This window comes from Amphiura filiformis, chromosome 7 (assembly GCF_039555335.1).
Source record: "Amphiura filiformis chromosome 7, Afil_fr2py, whole genome shotgun sequence".
In the NCBI taxonomy this organism is placed as follows: Eukaryota; Metazoa; Echinodermata; class Ophiuroidea; order Amphilepidida; family Amphiuridae; genus Amphiura; species Amphiura filiformis.
The window spans coordinates 58,555,354-58,578,855 of NC_092634.1; the positions used below are offsets into that span (position 1 = coordinate 58,555,354).

Sequence of the window (23,502 nt, forward strand, 5' to 3'; positions counted from 1 at the left end):
TTTCTTATTATTTTGACAGCAGATCACCTAGTGCCTACTGCAGCTGCTACTGCTGCTCCTCCTTCCACTGCACCTGCGACAGACGCAGGCAGTATAGCAAGTGGCTACACACCCCAACGCTCAAGGGCAGGATCAACACGCTCACAACGCTCAAGAGCAGGCTCAACAATTGCACCCTCCACCAATGAGGGCGCTTCTAAAGTTAACGAGGCAGTGAATGCTGATGAGGTGGATGCAAGACTCAAAGTAGAGGTGGAGAAGGCTGCTGCCGCTGATGCTGCTAGTGCCGGGCCAGAAATCTTAGTACATGAAGCCGTGAGTCAATTCCAAAGTTTATGTGTAGGGGTGCATGTGTGTGTGTTGAATGAGATGGGTGCAAGACTCAATGTGGAGATTTTACCACTGCTGGTCTGATGTTGTGAGTGAATTTCAATGTTTATGTGTTGTCCGTTTGTCTGATGGGATGAATGCAGGACTGAAAACAGACACCCATACAACATCTGCTGCTGCTGGGCCTGAAATTTTAGTTCATGAAGCTGTGAGTGAATTTCAATGGTTGTTTTTTCGGTCTGTTTGTCCGATGGGATGGATGCAATTAGACTCAAAACTTGAGGCAGAGAAAACTGAGATTGGAAATCTCAGTACATGAAGCAGTGAGTGAATTGTAATGTCTGTCTCTTTAATCAGATGAAAGTAGGCCTCAAAAGGGAAGTACTGTATGAGACCAAATGGCACACTGTGTGTTTATGTTAGTCACTTTCAGGGGGTGCATATTAGAGAACAATAAAATGAAGTCAAAATTAGAAATTCTAAACTGAAAGGTATAGATGGTTTAGATGATCATTTTATGTAGACTTTTGACAGAATTTTATCATACAGGTGCCTTGAAAAGGGGGGATCCAGACAGTTGTTGCACTAAAAATTCTGTATGAGTGTTTTTTATTAAGGGAGGGGTATAATTAATTAGGTCAATAAATAAAAGAAAATTTGCATTGCCCTTACATGAAAATTTGGGATGGGCCAAGGTAATGTTCTTTTTCCTCTTCATATACAAATTCAACTATTTTAAAACTTACAATGGGAGGCCAATATGTTTGTTTAAAGTGTAAAGAGAGGAAAACACATTGTTGGCTTTGTATTGCTATCAGATTCTGACATTTTAGCCAAGCAGTAGTGATTTTTCTTGACTTTTTGTCACTTATAATTTGTAACCTCTTTATAAAAAATAAAATAAATTAAAATGCTGATTGAAATTTTGCCAAATTGGGTCGGTCGGGTCAGGGCAGCACAACAGTTTTATTTTTTGGTCTTAGGTTGAACGCAATACATTACCCTGTTGTGGGTCATAGCCCGAGCCCTAGCACCCCAAACTATAGTGGTTAACCATGTTCGTTATAATATATCACAGGAAAGGGTTTTTTTCTGACCGGTAGCACAAATTTTGAAATTGTACAAACTCAAAATTAATAGGGTATTTAAGTCCTTGAAATTCTGATGAATTCTGATCATAGGCCTATATCTGGTAAGAAATTTCAGAAAAAACACTATGATAATAATGAAATTAAAAACTAAAGTCCTTGCCATGCATCCGTTTTAGGTCACAGAACAGACCAATTGAGATTTGTGCATGTTGTAAATTAGGTCAGCATAAAAAGCTAGTGTGTGCAAATATCAACTTTCATTCAGCATTTAAGTTTTCTGTTGGCAAATAGCTTATGAGTTATACTAATATTTTATGAATTTCTATCAGCAAATAGCTTATGAGTTATACTAATATTTTATGAATAGGGTGTTAACTTGATTTAGTATGAAATGTAAACAGAACATTTGGACCTGACCATATTGTATCCATCCAAATAAATGTTCTTTAATGCTCTGCATACTATAGCTATAAGCTAGCTTCAATGTAAAAAGCCCAAGTTTTGAGATATTTTCTCAAAATATCACAAGCTATCTCAAGAACCACTGAACCAATACACGGCTTGTTTGTACTCATTTTAAAGCATTTTTCATACCGATCCCACATATGGTCATTAAAATGATAAATTTTTAAAGACAATTTAGAACAATTAGTCTGCATTCGACACCTGCATGGAGAGAGTTAAGTTTGCACTCCAATATGTGAGCAGTATGACCATATAATATCTTTACAAGTCAAAATAGAGTATCTACAAACCACTGACAAGTAACATGTCGGATACAGTCTTGTTACTTGAGAGACAAATTGTTTTGAATCGGTCTTCCTTCATAGTAGAAATGCAATGACTTTATAACTTAGGCAAACTTTTAAAATGAAGTCTATTGTGGAGTGTGAATTTCAAATGAGGTTAACAGAATGGGTGACTCCATATGAAATCTACACCCCCTATGGGAGATTAAGTTCATGTCTTCCGTAGGAATTTCAACTGGAATACCCCATTATGGATACAGTGGAAACTCATAATCATTGTGACATTGTCCATTGTTTGAAGAAGAAAACATTGGTTGGATATAGTATTTACTATTTGAAATTATGGATTCAAATTAGTCATAGCTATGTTGTCATTATGCGTAGTCTTGATGACAAATGCGGAAATGAGTGGAAAGTGCACACAGCGGTATGCAGACTGGTTGAGTCTGGATTAAACCACACTTGCCTTGACTGCTACCAGCGATGGTGGTCCACATCATACAAGACATTTCTGGATCTCTAGGCCTGGATTAGGACAGAACCATGGTGGAATCTCTATCAACATTCTATTATACTTATCCATCTTCCAATTGTTATCTGGATTTCTATTCTTTGTCATCATTGCTTGAGACAAAAGAGAGTGCTCTTTCTTCTGCAGAGTCAGTGTGGACTATCATCTCATCGGTATTTGTCATTTTGACAAATTTTTGTATTACATTTGACACATTATTATACAATATGAGCCGTATGGTGCAGATAAGTTTGAGATATGGTCAAAAGAGTGTTCAAATTGTTTTGTATTCAGATGTTAATTGTTTGCAACTTTTTTGAAATAGGCCTACACATCTTTAAAATTTTTAATGAAATCTTTGTTTTATGTAATATTTAGTGGAGATGTTTCATTAGTGTTCCAACAATGTGTCGACTGCAAACGACAAGTTTCAATTTTTTTTACAAGTACAAAATATCAGAATTGTAAATTTTCATGACCATATTTGGAATCGGCATGAGAAATGCATTCAAATGAGTACAAACAAGCCTATTATTGGCCCTAGGTACAGTGGTTCTTAAGATAGCTCTTGATATTTGGAGAAAATATTTCAAAACTTGTGACTTTTAATGTTGAAGCCTATGGCTAACACACAGAGCATTTAATGAGACAGTTTGTAGTTATCTGGGGTGGGTTTGTCAGCATGCGAAATCACAACGATAATGGAGGCCATCTTGGAAATAGTCTCCATTATTCTGCATGACACATTCTCTAATTTTTCCTCACAGTTTATTTTATATCTTAACCTAATTTGATTTTTCTTGCACTTCCCAGGAGCCAACCCCTTCAGCTGCTGATGAGGAGCGTGAGCCAGATGAACACATAGATGATGATATAGATAAATACCTTGCCTCAACCAGTACAGCTACAGCAACAGCAAATACAGCAGCAGCAGCAGCAGCAAACTCAACAGGTGCTACCAGAAGTCTCAGTCTAACTCCATCGAGTGCACATGGGGTAAGTTCATTCGACTGAGCACTGCCCTCATTCTTCAACTTTCTGGGTTGACGACCGAGAAATTTATTTGTTAACCCCATGAGAACTACCTGCCGATTGGCCAAAACAAAGTTTTCAGTTTCAGTTGGCCAGTCAGCAACATTGTTAGAATAATTTCACCACGCCAAAAAAATTGGGGTAAATTATTTGCATGTCTCAATTCTGATTGGTGATTAAAGTGAAAATATCATGTAATTGACCAATCAGAGGCAATGTTAGATCGGCAGGTAGTGCTCAGGGGGTTAAAAAGGAATTCCAGTTTAAATCCATAATCCACTCATGGAATGTGAATTTCAAATGGGGTTACCCAATTGGGCCACTCCATTTGAAATCTCCCCCGTGTGGGAGATTAAGGTCTTGTCTTCCATGTGACTGCACCCTACAAATACACCGCCTTTGATTATGTGATAGTGATGCTACTGTCTCAAGGAAACCATATCATCGGCAGTGGAATGTAATAGCTGCCTTTTGTAAAACAACTTTTGTTTGCATAGTGTTGATGTTCTGTATACTTTCCTGATGGCCACTAAACTAACCCCAAGATATCACCTTTACATGGAGTTGGGTATTTTTGGTTAAATGTAAGTACATTGATTGAAATGTTGCAAATGGCAGCTATTGCATTCTATTGCACTTACGATAGTGTTGCACTCTGCCAACGATATGACTATAGCTAAACTTAGTATCACCTTGAGTTTGATAGTGATGTTTGTGTTTTTATACCGTGCATGTACGCTTGTCTACATACTCGGCAAGATTAGGTCAGCTTGCGTGATTCAATACTGCAACCAACAAAATATCTACCAAACTCAAGATGAAACAACTATATGTTTTTATTTTTGTGTTTTGTGGGTTTTTTTTGTATCAAACCCCCACTAAGTGACAATTTGTGATATTTGGCACATTTTCACACTTTTTTAAAAATCACCCCAAAATTAAGTGCTTTGTTACCCCTGTGTCTGCTGTGTTGCCCCAATGTAACAATCGTTTTCTTGATTTTGGTTGTGATGAGTACAGGTGTTACAAATGCTATCCGTCCATGTAGTCCTTGGACATGGGCGTCAATCTTGGGGGTGGGGGAGGAGTTTCGGGGTGGAAGTGCCCCCATCTTTCGGCAAAATAATCCATTTTTGTTGTTCTTTTCAACCTCTTGTTGACAATTCAGACCAATCCAGAGGATACATATCCAGAGGCACACTGTGTAGATCTCTACTATATATAATTTCAGCACCCAAAAGCCCCCCCTGGACATGCCACTGGTACTCCTAACCTGAACTCGAACCCTAATCAAACCTCACTCTTAATTGTATTATAACTTTAATCATAAGTCTGACAGTCATCTAGTTTAAATCAAACTCTGGAAATAAAATGTGCAACGTACATGCGACAGTTGTGTCCGGTAATTCCAAACTTCTTCTGTTGGTCATATGACACTTGGTCACCCTTGTTACCACTATAGGCCTAACCCACACCTAATCTTAGCATAAAGGGATGGGAAAATTGGGAATGATGTAGTTTTACTTAATGTTTGTATAGAGGTAGTCATTGTGACGTCAACGCCACCATCTTGTGGGTATGAAGTGCCTTGTTGCTAAGATCACTGTGTTGATGCTTGACTTCAGAGGTGTGTCACGCTCTGCGTAATCGGGGCGTAATGCCTAATGCATGACATGCAGAACGGCAGTATCCACAAGATGGCGGATCCCGCGGAAAAGGCTGATGTTTGTATAGCTAATCACAGCTTGTGTTGTTGGCTTATGTAATGATGCAGGTGGATAGTTATTAGTTGGAAGCAAAATCATTAATCCACTCTGCAGCTTTAACGCAATAACCAATAAACTTCATTCTTATATATCAAACTTGGTAGGGTGATAGGGTATGGTGGCCTGATGTTAATGAACTTATATTTGCATATTAATGAGCTTATTTGCATATTTTGCATCAAATTCCATTCACTTTGCAGCATACACGCATATCCAATTAACTTTTAATTTGGAAAGATGATGGAATATGATTACCTCTTGTATTCTTTAGTTTGTGTCATGTTATTTGCACATTGATGAATATTAATGACTTAATTTGCACATTCTTTGTGTTATTTATTTACAGGCCTTTGTTGTGGGCCACCTTATTTATGAGTGGCATAATTGTGTAAATGCATGGGTTAGGTAGCTGTATTCTGGCTATTTAGTCTGGGAGCGTTTACGAACACTCTAATTGAAATGATAAAGAATGAACAGTTGAACACCCTTTGCACTCATTGGGCTATTCCATTTAAAATCCACACTGCCCCTGTGGAAGATTTTAGAAATATCTTCCACAAGGGCAGTATGAATTTCAAATGGAATGAACACATTAGGCTGCTCCATTTGAATTGCATACACCCTCTGAGAAAGATTCAACCTGAATCTTCCATTGAGGGAGGGCGAGTTTCAAATGGAGCTGCTAATGTGTTCATTCCATTTGAAATTCATACCACCCCTGTGGAACATATTTCCAAAAGCTTCCACAGGGACAGTGTGGATTTCAACTGGAATAGCCCATTTCATGCAACACTTTGGAACACCATTACACTGCTGTTCATGTTTGGAACATGATTTCATCACATTTTGTGTTCAATTTTGAATTTGACCAATTGTTTTTCAACATTTTAACACTGGTATTCATCAGTTGAATACTGTGCACTAGTGTTCATAATGTGTTCTGCATTTATATTTTTTCACTTTTGAGCAAAATCTGTTGTTTAAAGCTCCTTTTTTATAAAACACTTTTTGAAAGTTTGTCCAATGGAGGATAGTTTGGATGTATCAACACTAAAAGAAAGAATTGTACCCTTTTAGGGGTTCAAATTGCCAATATTATTATTGTCAAGGCTTTTCCTGGTTGTTGGCTACAGGCCTGCATCTTCAGTTTCCAAGTTATTGTTAATTGATATTAATCAAACTTGGTATATGTCCATTGGTGAGCATTTGTGAGCTTTGGTATTGCATGAGTCATCCTATGAGGGGATACCAACCATGATTGAGGAGGCAACAGGCCTGATTGGGGCACAAGCCATTTTGCAGCAAATTTCCTTCTAGGTTTTGTCAATTGTCAAATTGATTTGGGGCACATGGCTATAGCCCTTATGATGCTACGCCACTGTTAACATTATATGCTGATTATACCCTATCCTCACCAAATCTGCATCATAGGAACCAACCACTGATGATTTCTATGCAAATGGCTCAGCTAATGGTGGTGCACCTTACATGGGGAAAGATACCATTGAGAGGGAGAGCTACGTTGACAGTGTTTCTAGAGGATCTCAACGGAGCTTGGCGGAGAATTCAGAGAGGAACTACATTAGATATGCTTCTGCAAGTGACACGTCAACCCTTACGTTGGGGCGTAAACTACAGAGATCGCAGTTGATGAAGGTAAAACACATTGGAAGGTGTTGGACGGATTGTAGCATGATGGAGGATGCCTGCTGTGGAGACTAACTTAATTAATCTGCACCTCCAATGGATCATTATGCACCCATGATTTATAACATTCTGATGCCTGGGTGTGGAGACTAACTGTAGCTATAGAAACTATAACTTCTTTTAGAGTTAGAGGTACTTATGCTTCTGGAGGTGTGGTGGGAGACTAATTCCTTTGCAGGTAGCACTCATGGAATCATTAATGCACTTGGACTTAATGCAAGGTAGCACTCAGTATATAGAATCATTAATGCACTTGGATTTAATGCAAGGTAGCACTCAGTAGAAAATCATTAAAGCACTGAGATTTAATGCATGGCGTGGAGACTAACCATACTAATCACCTAATAATAGCACTGTAATCCCTGCCAATCTCTAGGGCAGGCTTTCTCAAATAGATTTGTTGAAGCGCCACATGAAATAAAAGAAAACTGTAATGCGCCACTCAATGGCTGCGATTTAGCACCACCGGGGGGAGTCATAGGGGTGTCCCTCCTCTGAAGCTATCGATTTTTTGAAATTTGAGGTACAAATGACATCATTTGGTGCAATATTTTGTACTTTTTTAGCCTGTCTTTACAAGGATAACATGGAATCGCATTGTTTAATGTTGAAATGTAGAATATTGGAGATATTCCTGATGGATGAAGTTTGATCAAAGGGTTTGATTTAATTTGATTTTTAAAATTATTTTTTTTTAAATCTAAACGGTGCAGCGTGTCACTGGGAAGCCACGGCGCGCCACTATTTGCGGACCCCTGCTCTAGGGACACAGTTCTCCGACTTCAATTGAACTATGCCATTTAGAATGGGGTTACAATACTCTATTATTTGAATTTCATTGTATGGGTTTTATAAAAATAAGTTTTCTGAAGTTTTTGGGCATTGAATAATTTACTTTACCAAATTTACAAAATAAAGTTTCAGCAAAATTGGATTTTGACAGGTTGTAATTATATTGTTTCATGACATCTTAAGTATTTGTATTTCATCATTTGCACAGCTCTTCATAACATTCATAAGATTCAGGCACAAAACAGAATATAATATAAGCCACATGTTGCCTTGTATTATTTTTAGGGATATCATTGATAGTTTTTGTAAAAAATGCCAAAATTTATACCATTTTCCACCCTGCCGTTGCAGTGACTTAAAGGCGCCGAGGCCTGTCATCATCAGTGTGTCATATGTTTCAGACCATGATTCAGATTTTCATGGGTAGTTAATAAACTAAGTAATATCACTTTGCTTATTGTAAAGTCATTGGATGGCACTTATAGGGGCATGGGCAGTTAATGGAATGAACACGGTAGTAGCAGTTTCAAAAGATTTTGCAGTGTAAGGCATTAAGTCTGATGCACGCAGCCTATTTACGTGTTTATACTGAGCGTACGGCTTTTTGACCCGCTATTTTCCGGGCACAAAATACCGATCATAATCCGACCACCGTTATCCAGCTTGTTTCTACTGAGACCAGAAAGCCGTGTCTCGCGCGATGCACGGCATTTTTTTCCTGTAAACCGGAAGTAGGGAAAACAGATTTGACGGTTGCATCCTAAATTTAAATGTCCACGCATGGCAGCTCATGGCATATGACCTACAATCACAATTTAGTGTTTTCGTAAAATCCAAATTGCATTAATTTACCAGTGGATCTAGTAATTGGCTATTATGATAATTAATTTACAGCCAAAATATAACCAACTCATTCACTATAAAGAAGTAGGCCTAGACTAGTAAAGTCATATCCATTTTACTTCATCAAGTTCATGCGAGTCACACATGTGGCCAGTGTATATAATATCAGAAAGAACTACATTATAGGCCCCTACTGTACAAGTAGAATATAAAAGCTCATAAATCGCGTTATTTTTGCAACACGCATGACCTCGACCCGCAACCGATCACACGCGGCTCGCTTCTACCGCGCCGGATTACACGCTTTGATTCGGCATGATCCACCTCAAGAGGTGGATCACGAAAGGCGCGCACATGACCCGGCATGACACGGCAACCGATTACCCAGGTCGTTTCTACTGGGCTTGTTACCCGGTATGACACGGCACGGCATGGCACGGAATTTGGCCCTCAGTAGAAACACGCAGACTGATGCGCTTATTATACATACACATCTGTTCCTTTAGTTGTTTGCTTGCCCTCGTCCGACCAACCGTCTCGGCAGTCCCGACCGTAGAACTTTTTTTTTTTTGAAAAAGGTGTTTTTTTACGATTTCCCAAAAACCGATGATTTAAAAGAAACGTTGTAAAATACCATATCCTGCATGTTTACGTGTCCGGCTGTACCTGACTGTCGGGTTCCGCAATTTCAGATACCACCTCAGCGCCTAAGCTCTAATACAATTTGCTATCCACCTGCACATTTCGGACGGCGATCTAGGGATGAGTTTATTTACAGGCAAAATATAACCATGCATATCGTGCAAGAATGGATCTACAATATAGCAGATGTTAAAATATGGTAAAAGTAGATAAAATTTGAAAACAGTTGTACCAGATATTCATTTCTTGTTTATAAATATTTAGATTCATGATATTTGTTCAGACGACTAGGAAGTAACATTGCACTATTTTTTCAACATGTTTGTTGAGGCTACTTTTATTAAGAGCACAAATCGCTTGGTATAAATATGATTTCACTTTAAACATGGCGGACACAACACGACAAATTTAGGTCTAATTAAAAAATGTATAGAGGGAATTTTCAAAAAAAGGTTGTACGGTTACGCTTACGGTGCATTAAAATTGGTAAATTTATGCATTTTATGAAAATTTACCAAAACGGGTCGCTTCCATGGTTACCAGATGTTTTCCAAAATTTCCTTCTACAAATATTTAGATACAGGTATGTCCAACATACTTGCCAAAAATAAGCTCAAACAGATACACCATTACCAAGAAAAGTGACGCATGAAGGTAAAAAAATGACGCGCTAACAACATCTGGCAGAAAATGGCATTTTAAGTCTAGAAACACTTAATATGTTAATTAGGCAGCAATTATGCATATCAAATGTTATAAAATCATGTTTCTGACAACAATAACATTTATACTAATTATTAGCACTCTTTATAGACAATAAACATATTACATTATTCAGAAATTAATTTTTAGCTGGAAATTCCTTAAATATCGCCCCTTGAAAACAATAAAATACATAAGAAATTTATACATTACGTGTATTAGTATAGGACAGAATTCAATTCGCGACTTTTTCAAGCGTCACGTTGTTCCCTTTGATTACTTGCAACTTCTGAACCAAATGTCCGATTTGAATCAAATAAAAGCAAATAAAGGCCCAAATTCTATAGATTTTAATTTAGAAAAACATAAAAAGACTAAAATACCCCTATTTCACAACAATCCTGGTGCAGCTTCCCCTTAATATGATAGTTTTGAAAAGCAGAAAACACTGCATGTAGGAGAATTGTACACTTCATTAAACGTAGGCCTACATGTAGAAGAGCTACAATTGTTTAAGGTGCAAGTGGCGAGCACAGATGCTGGACCATGGCGTGATGTTGCTGCTACGGAAATGCTTGAACCATTAATTGCATTCGCCGATTCGGTATTCGCCATGTCTGTTTTAGGGAAACGGGGAAAAAAAAAAAAAAAAAAAAAAATAATTTCCCCTACCGACCGACCCAATTTTTAAAATCCATTCGAGGGCAAGCAAACAATTTTTTTTTTTTTTTTTTTTATTAGCTGATCCCCAAATACAATGTCATCATTATTGCAGTAGTAAAAGTTTCAAAAGATTTTACCTTGTATAAAGCCATTAATGTTGTTACACACCGCTTGTGGTACACTTCTGTTCTATATATACATTTCCATCTGTTCTTCTGTGTAAAAAACAGGTGTGGGAATTTGTCTATTGCAACAATTACATTTCATTGTATTTTTGTTTGTTACAGGGAAGTTCCACCAGTTTAACTAGTCTCTATAGCGAAGCAGGAGAGCATTATGGGAAGTTTCCTATCACAGGGGATATTCAGTTTGGTTTGAGTTACAACTACAAGATTGGTATTTTTGAAATCAAAGTGATCAACTGTCGCGACTTAGCTCCAATTGATACCAAAAAGAACAAATCTGATCCGTAAGTATGACTACTGTATTTCCTCGAATAGTTGCCCACAGGGGTGTTGTATTTCCAAAAGGGGGCGTTTATTAGAGGTCATTTTTAGAATAATAATTCCCATTAAAGTAAAGCAAGCTGAATTCTAATATGTATATTTTTAGATACCTTAGACTAACATTTTAGCAGTTATGAGATCCAAAAGTTTCCATAATTCTTGTGTTACGACCACCCTTGAGACATTTAAAGATTTAAAACAGCACAGGGATTCTGCAAAAGTACCTGTAGTCACAATGGCATAATCTGACACCAAAATATTTTTGAAAAGTAATTCTACATTACAAAGTAATTCTTCCTTACAAATTTTTTGTCAATAATAAGGCACAGGATGGAATGTGTCTTATTACTATTTGTGCATTTTTCTCAAAAAATAATAACACACTGGTAACAAAAGTTATGTATATTATCGGGGCAAGGAATCCAGATACTACACTGGAATTTCAGTGACTCAAGACAAGCAGTACATTATTTATGATAAGAAATGAGGTATACCGCTAGAATGTACCTCATTTCTTAACATTTATAATGAACCACTTGTCTTTAATCACTGAAATTTCAGTGAAGTAATTAGATTTGTTCAACAAATTGTTGCCCTATATACATAAGTTACCAGTATGTAGTTATTTTTTGAGAAAAATGCAAAATTAGTCACAAAGTTGATCAGGGGGTGTAGTACTGGTCACCTTAAATGTTACTTATAGCCCTCACAATGTCTAATATTATCTCATCTACATGCAGCTATGTGAAGACCTACTTGCTTCCTGACAAGACCAAGAATGGCAAGAGAAAAACCAAAGTGAAACGTGGCACCATAAACCCAATGTTTGAAGAAGCTATTAGGTATACAATATCCCAGAGTGAATTACAAACAAGAACTCTTAATGTATCCGTGTGGAATAGAGATGCCTTTGGGCGTAATACATTCCTGGGAGAGGTGCTAATGCCATTGGATACAGTCAGTTTGGACAGCTATAAACCAACATGGCATCCGTTATGCAATAAGGTAGGTTTCTTAGTTTGTTAACCTTTTGACAGGTATTAATGCCATTGGATGTATTCGACAGGTTTCCTACTGGATCATCTTTAAAATACGAGGAGGTATCAAAAAGTTTTAGAAATCACCCAGAAGTGAAGGAGCTATATCAACGAAATTTTGTCAGTGTATTACTGGTCCTTATTTACATTATGGTCCAAATTGGTTTCATAAGTATATATATCTACTGGTGCTAGATGGGCATTAAGCGCATAACCTGCAAGATGGAAAAATTGAGGGACTCAGCATTTAAGTTCCTGCATTTGAAGGGTTAGGCCTACAATGCCCAGAAAATCTATGAAATTAAGGCTGTCAACGGCGGTGATGATTGCCCTTCGTATGGCACTGTTGCTGTTTGAAAAAGGAATTTCCAAATTGGTCACATGCCCCTCACAGATGATCCAAGAAGTGGACGGTCTTGGGAATGATGCGTCCACAGTGAAGAAAGTGGAGGGCCTTATCATGAAAAGGTTATGCGCTTACTGCCCATCTAGCACCACCTGTAAAGAAAGTAGAAATGCTTATGAGACCATTTTTGGACCATAATGTACATAAGGACCAGTGATTACAATGACAAAATTTCATCGATATAGCTTCACTTCTGGGTGATTTCTAACACTTTTTGATACCCCCTCATATATACATGCATATATGCATCATTTCCCAGTTTTTTTAATGATCTGCTTGCCATTTACTCTCATGTTTCCAGACAGAGTTTGGCTGGAACTAACAAAGAAGCTATGCCAAAGTAAATGCATTAAAATGAGTACAAACAAGCCTAGTATTGTCTCAGTGGTTCTCTCTCCACGTGGTTGTCGACTGCAGGCAACAACTTGCAACTTTAACAAAAAAATACAAAAATGTCAGAATTGTAAATTTTCATGATCATATTTGGAATCGGCATGAAAAATGCATTGAAATGAGTACAAACAAGCCTATTATTGTCTCAGTGGTTCTTAAGATAGCCCTTGATATTTTGAGAAAATGTATCAAAACTTGATTTATGCATATGCCCCTATAGCACACAGTGCATTAATATTTGACCATTTTCTTACAGGCACCACCAGCAGAAACCTCCCTGTCCTACAAAGGTGATATCATTCTAGCCTTACGATTTGAGCCAGCAGCCATCGATGGCCGAGATGATACTGCCGAAGAGACGCCACCATCACCAGACAAGCAGAAGAAGAAGAAACTGGGCAAGAGGAAAAGTAATAGTCCCACCAAGAAATCAGCGGGTTGGCTTCATGTAAATATAAAAGAAGCTAAGAATCTGATGGCTGTAAGAATGAATGGGTCTTCCAACCCCTTTGTTAAGTGGTGAGTAAGAAAGCTTGTTTTTGGCCCGCCCCACCCCGAAATAAAATCAAATAAATAAAAATGAAATTAACAGGCAAGCAAATGTTTCTAAGCCAAGTTTGAAACAAATAAGGTCAAATGTTTCTCTACCACAATTAGCATTGTAATGCTGTAGTTTTATCCTTTGGTTTCTTAATCATCAGCAGTGTAATGCTGTGCTGTAGGTTTGTCCTTTGGTTTCTCTATCATCAGCAGTGTAATGCTGTAGGTTTGTCCTTTGGTTTCTCTATCATCAGCAGTGCTGTAGTTTATCCTTTGGTTTCTCCATTATCAGCAGTGTAATGCAGTAGTTTTATCCTTTGGTTTCTCCATCATCAGCAGTGTAATGCTGTAGTTTTATCTTTTGGTTTCTCCATTATCAGCAGTGTAATGCTGTAGTTTTATCCTTTGGTTTCTGCATTATCAGCAGTGTTAATGCTGTAGTTTTATCCTTTGGTTTCTCCATTATCAGCAGTGTAATGCTGTAGTGTTATCCTTTGGTTTCTCCATCATCAGCAGTGTAATGCTGTAGTTTTATCCTTTGGTTTCTCCATTATCAGCAGTGTAATGCTGTAGTTTTATCCTTTGGTTTCTCCATTATCAGCAGTGTAATGCTGTAGTTTTATCCTTTGGTTTCTCCATTATCAGCAGTGTAATGCTGTAGTGTTATCCTTTGGTTTCTCCATCATCAGCAGTGTAATGCTGTAGTTTTATCCTTTGGTTTCTCCATCAGCAGTGTAATGCTGTAGTTTTATCCTTTGGTTTCTCCATTATCAGCAGTGTAATGCTGTAGTTTTATCCTTTGGTTTCTCCATTATCAGCAGTGTTAATGCTGTAGTTTTATCCCTTGGTTTCTCCATTATCAGCAGTGCAATCCTTTGGTTTCTCCATCATCAGCAGTGTAATGCTGTAGTTTTATCCTTTAGTTTCTCCGTTATCAGCAGTGTAATGCTGTAGTTTTATCCTTTGGTTTCTCCATCTTCAGCAGTGTAATGCTGTAGTTGTATCAGCAGTGTAATGCTGTAGTTTTATCCTTTGGTTTCTCCATCATCAGCAGTGTAATGCTGTAGTTTTATCCTTTGGTTTCTCCATCATCAGCAGTGCAATGTTGTAGGTTTGTCCTTTTGTTTCTTCATCATCAGCAGTGTAATGCTGTAGTTTTATCCTTTGGTTTCTCCATCATCAGCAATGTAATGATGTAGGTTTGTTATTTCAGATGGTTTTTGCTAAATATCTATATGCTCTTTCTGTGGTTATTTGATTAGATTGTTATAGCATCGGACAAGCAAGCCCTGACTCAAATACCACATGCTCATTGGGAAAATATTACCCTTCACGATCAATTAAATTTGATGTGAATACAGACTGTATCAAAATGATTGGTACCCATCAGTTTGGACTGATTATGGACAAGAATACCACATCAAAATGCAACCTTCTTTACAGATGAACGATGTTAAAGGTTATTAGACTATACATCCTGTGCATTTTAAGCAGGGGCGTCGCTAGACCAATATGATTCGGGGGGTGTACAGTATGGTTTGCCGACGGAATTTTTTTGTAATTTGTTTCCCCAAATTTTTTTTCGCCAGGACGGCGCTCAGAAATCTAAAAAGTGGGGGGGTTTGGGTAGAGTCGCAAAAAATTTTCAAAATATTTAACTAGTAACTACTATACCATTCACAGTATGTCTATTACGTTACAACAACACAATTTCGTAACACATTAATCTGTTATATGGCTCTCACAATTTGCCGACAATCACACATACCTTTGACTACATTTGCCGACAGTCACCTGGTTTTGCCGACAGCTGTCAAATTTTGCCGACAAAATTGTGTATTGGGGTGTCACCCCCCCCATACCCCCCCTAGCGACGGCCCTGATTTTAAGATAATCCATTATTGTATATTGAAGAAGCATGCTTGTTAGTAGCACCAAAACCTGATGGGCACCAATCATTTGGATACAGCCTGTATAACCTGTTATTGTGGTAGAGCTACAATCATGTTGAAGTTGCTCCTTTTCTGCAATAATTCAATATTATTTCCTTTTACAAACAAGTTTTCAATTTTTGTTTCTATTCTTAAGCTTTCTGTGTTTTCAGGGTCATTTCACTTATTCCAGATTTCTTTTTTAATTGCAAGTTATTACTATATATTTACACTCAAATAATTTTACTTACATTACTTTGTACAGTTACCTTGAACCAGATAGGTCAAAGCAAGGCAAAAGAAAAACCAACGTAGTCAAGAACAACCTGAACCCCTCCTGGCAATATCAACTCAGCTACGGCAACGTCACACTCAAGAGTCTCAAAGAAAGGTGCCTAGAACTGACGGTGTGGGATTATGACACAATAGGATCCAATGACTTCCTTGGTGGGATCAGGCTTGGTATGGGCACAGGTGAGTGTCGACTGCAGACAATAAGTTTTAATTGTTTCAAAAAATTCACAATTTAATAGAATTGTGCATTTGCATGACCATATTTGGAATCATCATGAAAAATGCATTAAAATGAGTACAAACAAGCCTAGATTGGTTCAGACGTTCTTGAGATGGCTCTTGATATTTTGAGAAAATATCTCAAAACTAGGGACTTTTTATATTGAATTGATAATACCTCAAAATGAATATAATGAAGTTAATTTTACAATTCGCTGTAATAGTGCACGTTGTGATCATTTCGATCAGTGGTTCATAACAAAGAAAGCGTGAGCCAGTTGACTTAGCAACGGTCATATTCTAATGTGCACAACGACAAGCGAATTAGATGACATAACATAACTTAATACCGTAACCACCGGGTATAAGCCCACCTTCGCTATAAGCCCACCCCTATTTTTCAAAAACATTCTGGGAACAAGGGTGCACTCAGGTATAAGCCCAGTACTAAATTTTGGCCAAGTTCTTAAATCAAATCAATGCTTTGCTCTCATATTTAAGAACAAATAAAAAAAAAAATCAGTTGATAATTAACATTCCACACATGAAATTGACATGTATGATAGAAATTACTGGTACATTGGGCATATACAAATGGGGGTGATTGTTCTTATTTTTAAATTCAAGCACTAGCCCTTCCCCGGTTATAAGCCCACCCCCATTTTGAAGTGAAATCTGCCATCTAGGGGGTGGGCTTATACCCGGTGGTTACTGATAATAATAATAATAATAAATAAATCACACAAGGCAGCCTTTTGAGATATGACAGTATGTGATGCAGACGACTAAAATCATCTCATATTTTGTCTATTGGCATACAGGTTTATCATTTGGCAAAGAAGTGGACTGGATGGACTCAACAGCAGATGAAATCAGGGCCTGGGAAACCATGCTAAAAACCCCTGGGGAATGGACAGAGGCCACCTTAACATTACGACCTAACATGAACACCAAAGGCAGTACATGACAAATGTGAACAATATCACCTTACTATGCAGTCATGAATATTCATTATGCAGTGATGACATTATGCACGGGAGAACTGTAAAGCAACAGTAAGTTTTGCACAAGACTTGTTTCCAGGTTTGGTAAGATGCTCTGTAAACATTAGCTTACATCTCTTAACATGGTGAGCGAAGACATAGGGTCCTAACTCTCTTACCAAAAATAATTTGCACTCATTCCTGGCAATTTGGTGCTGGAAACAAGTTGCTTTACAGTTGACAAAGGAAGACAAATGGGACACTCTTGATCCTGACTCAAATTTGGATGGTTGTCTTTGGATGCTGCAACAGTCTTTCTTCAACAGGTATCACGTCTATTTGATGAATCCATTTTGTCACATGGAATCCACATACAGCAATATCATTAATACAATCACACGCAGCACAGAGGTTGCAATAAATGATGTTTTTTTAACCTATTTGTACCAATTTTTGTGGTTTTTGCACATGAATCAAACAACTTTGAATATCATATTCTACAAAATGTTCTACAAGAGCACCGGAACACAAGACTTTAAAATGCAACTCAATGATCCTGCTTCACGGATGAAGAACGGTGATGATGTAGCCTCATGAATATTCATGGACATGCTGGTGAACTGATTCAGTTGCCTATTATCTTCCAAAACTTATTGAAATATTGTACAATTTTGTGGGTTTTTTTTCTCATTTTATTACCTTTATATTACTGTAAGAAAATCTGAATTAACAGTACCACATATAGAAGAATTAGTAGTAGAATAGCTAGAATGGGATTGGTGAGTGACTAGCTGTACATTCCTTGGCCCTTCCTAGGTATTGGTTCCCAACTAAAATGAACTCTTATAAATGCAGTGGCTATTTTGGAAAAAAAATAGACCTGGTATCCAAATTTGAGCTTGATGCTTGAGCACAAAAACAAAGCTGAGATTGACTAGGATTTAGTACATAAGAAGGGCTGTTTTTGTGTTGTTTCAGCAGGATTTTCAAATGGCCACTGAGGTCATACTAATTGGATAGTTACTGGATCAGTACATGGAGAATATAAGTAATTATTGAAGCCTAAAGCTGATTGTCTCCCAGCTCATTAGCTCCCTTGCTAGAGCATCAGCCTGGGTTAGATTTGGGTTCGATTCCAGGATTGTCTATGAACTGATTCAGTAACCATGCAAAAAGAAGACACAATAGAGTTTATACAAGGTGCTTTGAGTTATTTCGTCTGGACTGAATCTGATCTGGATTAAATGGGCCATAACAGACTGAAGTCATGTTCACACGGTCGGATATAAGTTTAGCGGTATTAAGTGACTTAAGTCCGACCGTGTGAACGAAACGTTGTTTAATCCGATTTGGATTGACTTGCATCAGTTATGTTAAAAGGCTATTCCGTTTGAAATCCATACACCCTCTATGGAAGACATGGCATTAATCTTCCACAGGGAGTGTGAATTTCAAATGGGGTTAATTACCTGAATGAATAAGTCCATTTGAAATCTACACCCATGTAGGAGATTAAAGGTTGTGTCTTCCATAGGGGGTGTATGTATGTCAACTGGAATAGCCCAAAGCAGGGTGATCATATTCAGCCTGTGTAAGAATGCTAGTCAGAAGTCGGTCTTTCTTTAGCACATTCACTGAAAAGTCATCTTCTGTGAATGCATTGATAGATGACAAAGGTCCACATTGTTGCAAATGAGTCCAGATTCAGAGCACCGTGTAGATCCTCTAATATAGCAGGACAGAATGTTGTGATGTTCTCAACTCTAATAGTTATGATATAAGGTGGAAGTAAAACTAGTTAAGAATATATATGACTGAAGAACAAATTAGAAGCTTGTCTTTTCTTATCACACTCTTACAGACAACAATGTGACCGATTTTCAGCAATAATATATGCGCATTTCAGGTTTGTATGCAGAAATTAGCGCATTTTGCAAATACAAATTTTATACAGAGAGATGAGAGTGAGTGTTTCATAGGGTCATGTCATTGGCCCAACATAATACCAATGTTTTTGTACACTTGAGGGATGAGACTGAGTCTATCATAGGGTCGTGACCCATCATAATACCAATGTTCTTGTAGATATTACATGTAAAAATCACTTTCAAGTTGTTTTTTAATCCATAATTTCCCAAAACTGAGAGCATGTTTAACCCCATGAGAACATGAGAGATTGGCCAAAAGGAAGTTTTCATTATCGACTGGACCAATCAGCAACATTATTAGAATAATTTCAGTACTAAAAAAAATGGGGTGATTAAAGTGAAGATATCACATAATTCAAGATATCACATAATTAACCAACCAATTAACCAATCAGAGGCAATGTTAGATCGGCAGGTAGTGCTCAGGGGGTAAAGTATGTGTTGCCATGGTAACTCAACAACTTCTAACCACAATGCTGTCTATAGTTTGATTAGCTCGTAATGGGCGGGTCTTTTATCATCGCGGATTAATATCAATTTATTTTATTTTGAGAATTGCCTTGTGACAGCTGGCCAGAAGCATCACAAATTATTAATTGAAGTCATATACTTTGTCTGCTTTATTTAACACACACAATATAGATCAGACGGGTCAACTATGTCACTCTTAACATGGGTCTACTTTTTAGGCATAGTGGTAAACGCCTAATAATTCCCGCCGATGACCGGCTGATCAAAGTATAATAGATTGTGGTGAAGAGATTGAATTTTTTGTATGCACCTTTAAGACGACTGAATATGTCGTGAACAAACAATGATTTTTTTATATCTTCTTTTGTATTGATGTACATATATTCTGAAATGAATCTTAATTCTGAACACACCGGCAGAATATGGTTTGGTTTAAAAAAAAATGACACTATCGTTGAGGTAAAAAGTATGGTATAAAACAAATTATCGTGCTCATGGGAGGACCATTTCATTTTTCTTCCACCTGTAGTCTGGATTAACATTGAAAACATGGAATAATAATTACCTCTGTGAAACACTCATGCTAAATTGTAATCAATAATATTGTCATAATTCATTGAAATATTCAGGGTTTGTTCAAACTGACAGTGGTATCAATCCATCTTGAAAAGTAAGGGGGAGGGGCACATTTGGCTTGAATTGTCAAAAATGGCTGAAAACAACAAAAAATTGTTTGCCAAAATGTGGGGAGGGGGGGGACATGTCCCTGTGTTCCTCCCAGAATTAATGCCCATGCAAATTGATTGGGATCAGCACACTAATTATAAGACATTCTCAACAAGAGTGATTTTTTTTTCTTTGGCCATTCTGTATTTTGTTATAACATGTTTAATGCTTGTTGTTTCCATGCAACTGAGAGCATGTCACAGTTGCAGGGAGTGCCATTACTTGTTGTAATAGTCCTATGAGCCTAAAAGGATCAACTTGTTACTACTGTACTGGGCTGTTACGTATGTTACTCATACTCCCATCGCACTCAAAAAATACATAATGCACTGGCAATTCAGTCAATGAAAGATGAAAGCATAAAATAACATTTTAAATGCAACTTTTGGGATATTTCTTTTCAAATAAATGTCAATTTTTGTTTTGTCTATATCAAAGTATTTTTTGATTTTTGAAAAGCTGTGTTTAAATGGATACATGAGTAAGGTATGGAACATTCTAGTTTTATGGAACATTCTATTAATACATAAATCTCAATGTTGTCATGATCCTCAGGAATGTTAGCCTCGTGTGTATCTAATGCTACTTCATGCAAACTTATGCCGTTACAATTATTGTTTTTACTGGAAGTTTTACAAGAAAGTCGCAAATAAGCATAAGTAAAAATTCACTGTAGGTGTACTAAAAAGATGCAAGATATATTTTTTGTTTTAAGTTTATATTTTGTGTATGTCGGGAATTTCAAAATAGGTTAGATGCGGAAATAACAACTTTAAGGAAAACTTTATAATAATTTATGATTGATGTAATCTTGCTATGGGAAATAAACTTTTCTAAGACATTTTATCAATGAAATGTGGTTTGTTCACAATATCTGAAATGAAATTAGGTCAAGCTGTTCACCAAAACATAAATTGTGCATCCTGCAGGAAGAAACTGTTTAAGCTTAAAGAGGAAGCCCTGCCAGAGCAGTTCTTCTGGGGTGAACCAAACCTGCCTGGTTATCAAATTAATCTGTGACAAGGTTATCTCCAAATTTGACAGGTGCTAAATTGATGCTTTAATGTTATTGCATCAATTAGCACATGTCATATTCAGAGATAACCTTGTCACTGATTAATTTGATAACCAGGCAGGTTGGGTTCACCCCAGAAGAACTGGTCTGACGGGGCTTCCTCTTTAATCATAAAAGCTAACTTTGTTGATGGTAGTGATTGCATTCATGCAATGAGTACCAATATGCCTACACATGAGACGTTGTATTTCTGGCTTTCTTGTATACATCCATTGTATGTATATTACCCGACAACTATGAAGGGTATCGTCTGATCAATAAACTGGTCGGTTCTGTATTTTTTGTCAATAACTGTATCATCATCTGCACATAAAATCTATAATGTATATTGCATATATTAAAGCACTTTTTCAATTCAAAATATTAATTGCCTTTTACCAAAATAATAATTAAAAGTTTTAAATTAACTTCACAAGTGCCTGGTGTATATACAGATATTAAATCAATAGTACCGGTATCATCTTTCTAACAGAGTTCAACGGTGTGTCATTTGAAGATTACACTCTTTGAACAGTAACCTCTGGTGGATGGGGGTATTTCCTCCCAGAGGGTAGAAGACGAGAGAAATCTGAATTATGAAGAAATGACTATACTTCTGCACAATGTTTTCTATGCATTTGTTGTTAAGAATGTTATGTCTGCTTTTTTTTCAATTTCAAATCGACTTTGTTTGTTTGTTTAATTTTTGTTGTTTCATTTTCTGAACATGTGTCCTAGATGTGTGTACCCAATCATTCAAGGGAATCCAATGTTGAATGCATTAGAGATTGTTGATTGAGAGTTTGTTGTTTTCACTTGCGCCTAGCTGTCCCAGCTTGTGCATACTACACATGCTTCACCCACCTTCACAACGTCTTACATGTCATATATTATAATTTATATTGCAATGAAATATTTATTTAATATTATAGCCAATATGCAAGTAGAGTTTTCCCAACAGTTAGTGTCAATATTTTTTATGTTATCTATTTAGTTTCACAATATATCATGTTAAAAGGCGAACTGTTGGAAACTGCTTATCCACAAAAATAGCATGTTTGGTAAGATTTCTTAAAAGTAAAAAGTTTTTAGGAGCCTGAGCTTTTGATCTTTATCTTTGCCTTTGATAAAGATCCTGCTAAGATCGAATGTTCAGGACTCTAAAGATTTTGAAACAGATTGTGTTATCAGAAATGTAAGACAATTTGCTGAACTATTCAATATCATTATCTACAACATTGTCTAGCTATGACATATGGCACCAAATCAGTTCCTATGATCACTTCATGTAAAAGTATAGGATTGCAAATGCAATAATGTGTAAGAGACTGAAATAAGTCTCTTACACTCGGAAGATTTCTAGCTAACCTTAAACCTAACCCCAACTGATATGACCATGGTCATAGGAACCGATTTGGTGCATCATATAAACCTCCATAGTCGGAGTTCAAATTTAGCATTGTAATATGAAGGAAACTTGAGCATTAAACCTGTCTGAAGAGAAGACGATGTGAGATAATTAAAAAGCCATAATCAATATTTTATGTAAAAAATGGTTTAGCCCATAATCACCTAGAAATTAGTACAATTATTTAGTAGCTCTTATCTGGCACAGTGAACCCTAAGAATGATCACATATTCAAATTTTAACCAAATCTTGCCAATTGAACTTGGCCTAGTCTATGTTTTGCCTTGGAAATAAAACACTATTGTCTGATTGGCCGGGCCTGGCTATATTTTCCATGCTGTGTAGTGAGATCAGAGTGAGTGTGCTGAAATTACCCGGGGTACTAGGTGGATATGTCAGTCAAACCCTGAATTCAGGCTAGCGCGGTATTGCCGATTATGAACAGGACATGTTGTGAAACTATAATCCCTTGCGATTGTACGAGGGTCATTCAAAATGTTCTACCTCCATCATCACATCTCTCTTATCTTACATACCAGGGTATTGAAATTACCCATGATTATACTCTTCCATCCATCTAGGCTACACAATAAAATTTATTTGATGAAAATGTGTTTTTTGGTAGTTTAGGTATGTTGGTTAAAGCGATTACAGATTCCAGATATGATCTGAAAAGAAAGGCTAATTTTGATTTAAAAGGTTGCCCACATCTATGAGGAAAGCATTGCAGATTTATTTCTGAAAATTATTAAATTGCTTTATTTTTTTTTCAAATAAT

The 23,502-nt window shown here is 37.0% G+C and overlaps 2 protein-coding genes across 3 annotated transcripts in view; both read left to right on the forward strand.

Moving 5' to 3' along the window:
- LOC140157401 (uncharacterized) overlaps nt 1-141 on the forward strand; it is a 289,061-nt gene extending 288,920 nt beyond the window's left edge. The window contains exon 8 of one of the 2 annotated variants that reach the window (XM_072180584.1): nt 20-141. The gene's annotated coding sequence lies outside the window, so the exon portion shown is untranslated. The remainder of the gene's footprint in view (nt 1-19) is intronic. The other variant, XM_072180585.1, reaches the window with a different exon arrangement.
- Nucleotides 133-19,299, forward strand: LOC140157403 (synaptotagmin-like protein 4). The gene is made up of 8 exons (XM_072180588.1): nt 133-315; nt 3,495-3,677; nt 6,911-7,135; nt 11,116-11,297; nt 12,075-12,339; nt 13,427-13,689; nt 15,907-16,115; nt 16,976-19,299. The coding sequence occupies exons 3-8, from the start codon at nt 6,968-6,970 to the stop codon at nt 17,119-17,121; spliced, it is 1,233 nt and encodes a 410-aa protein (XP_072036689.1). The 5' UTR covers nt 133-315; nt 3,495-3,677; nt 6,911-6,967; the 3' UTR covers nt 17,122-19,299.
- Nucleotides 19,300-23,502: the final 4,203 nt, after the last annotated feature.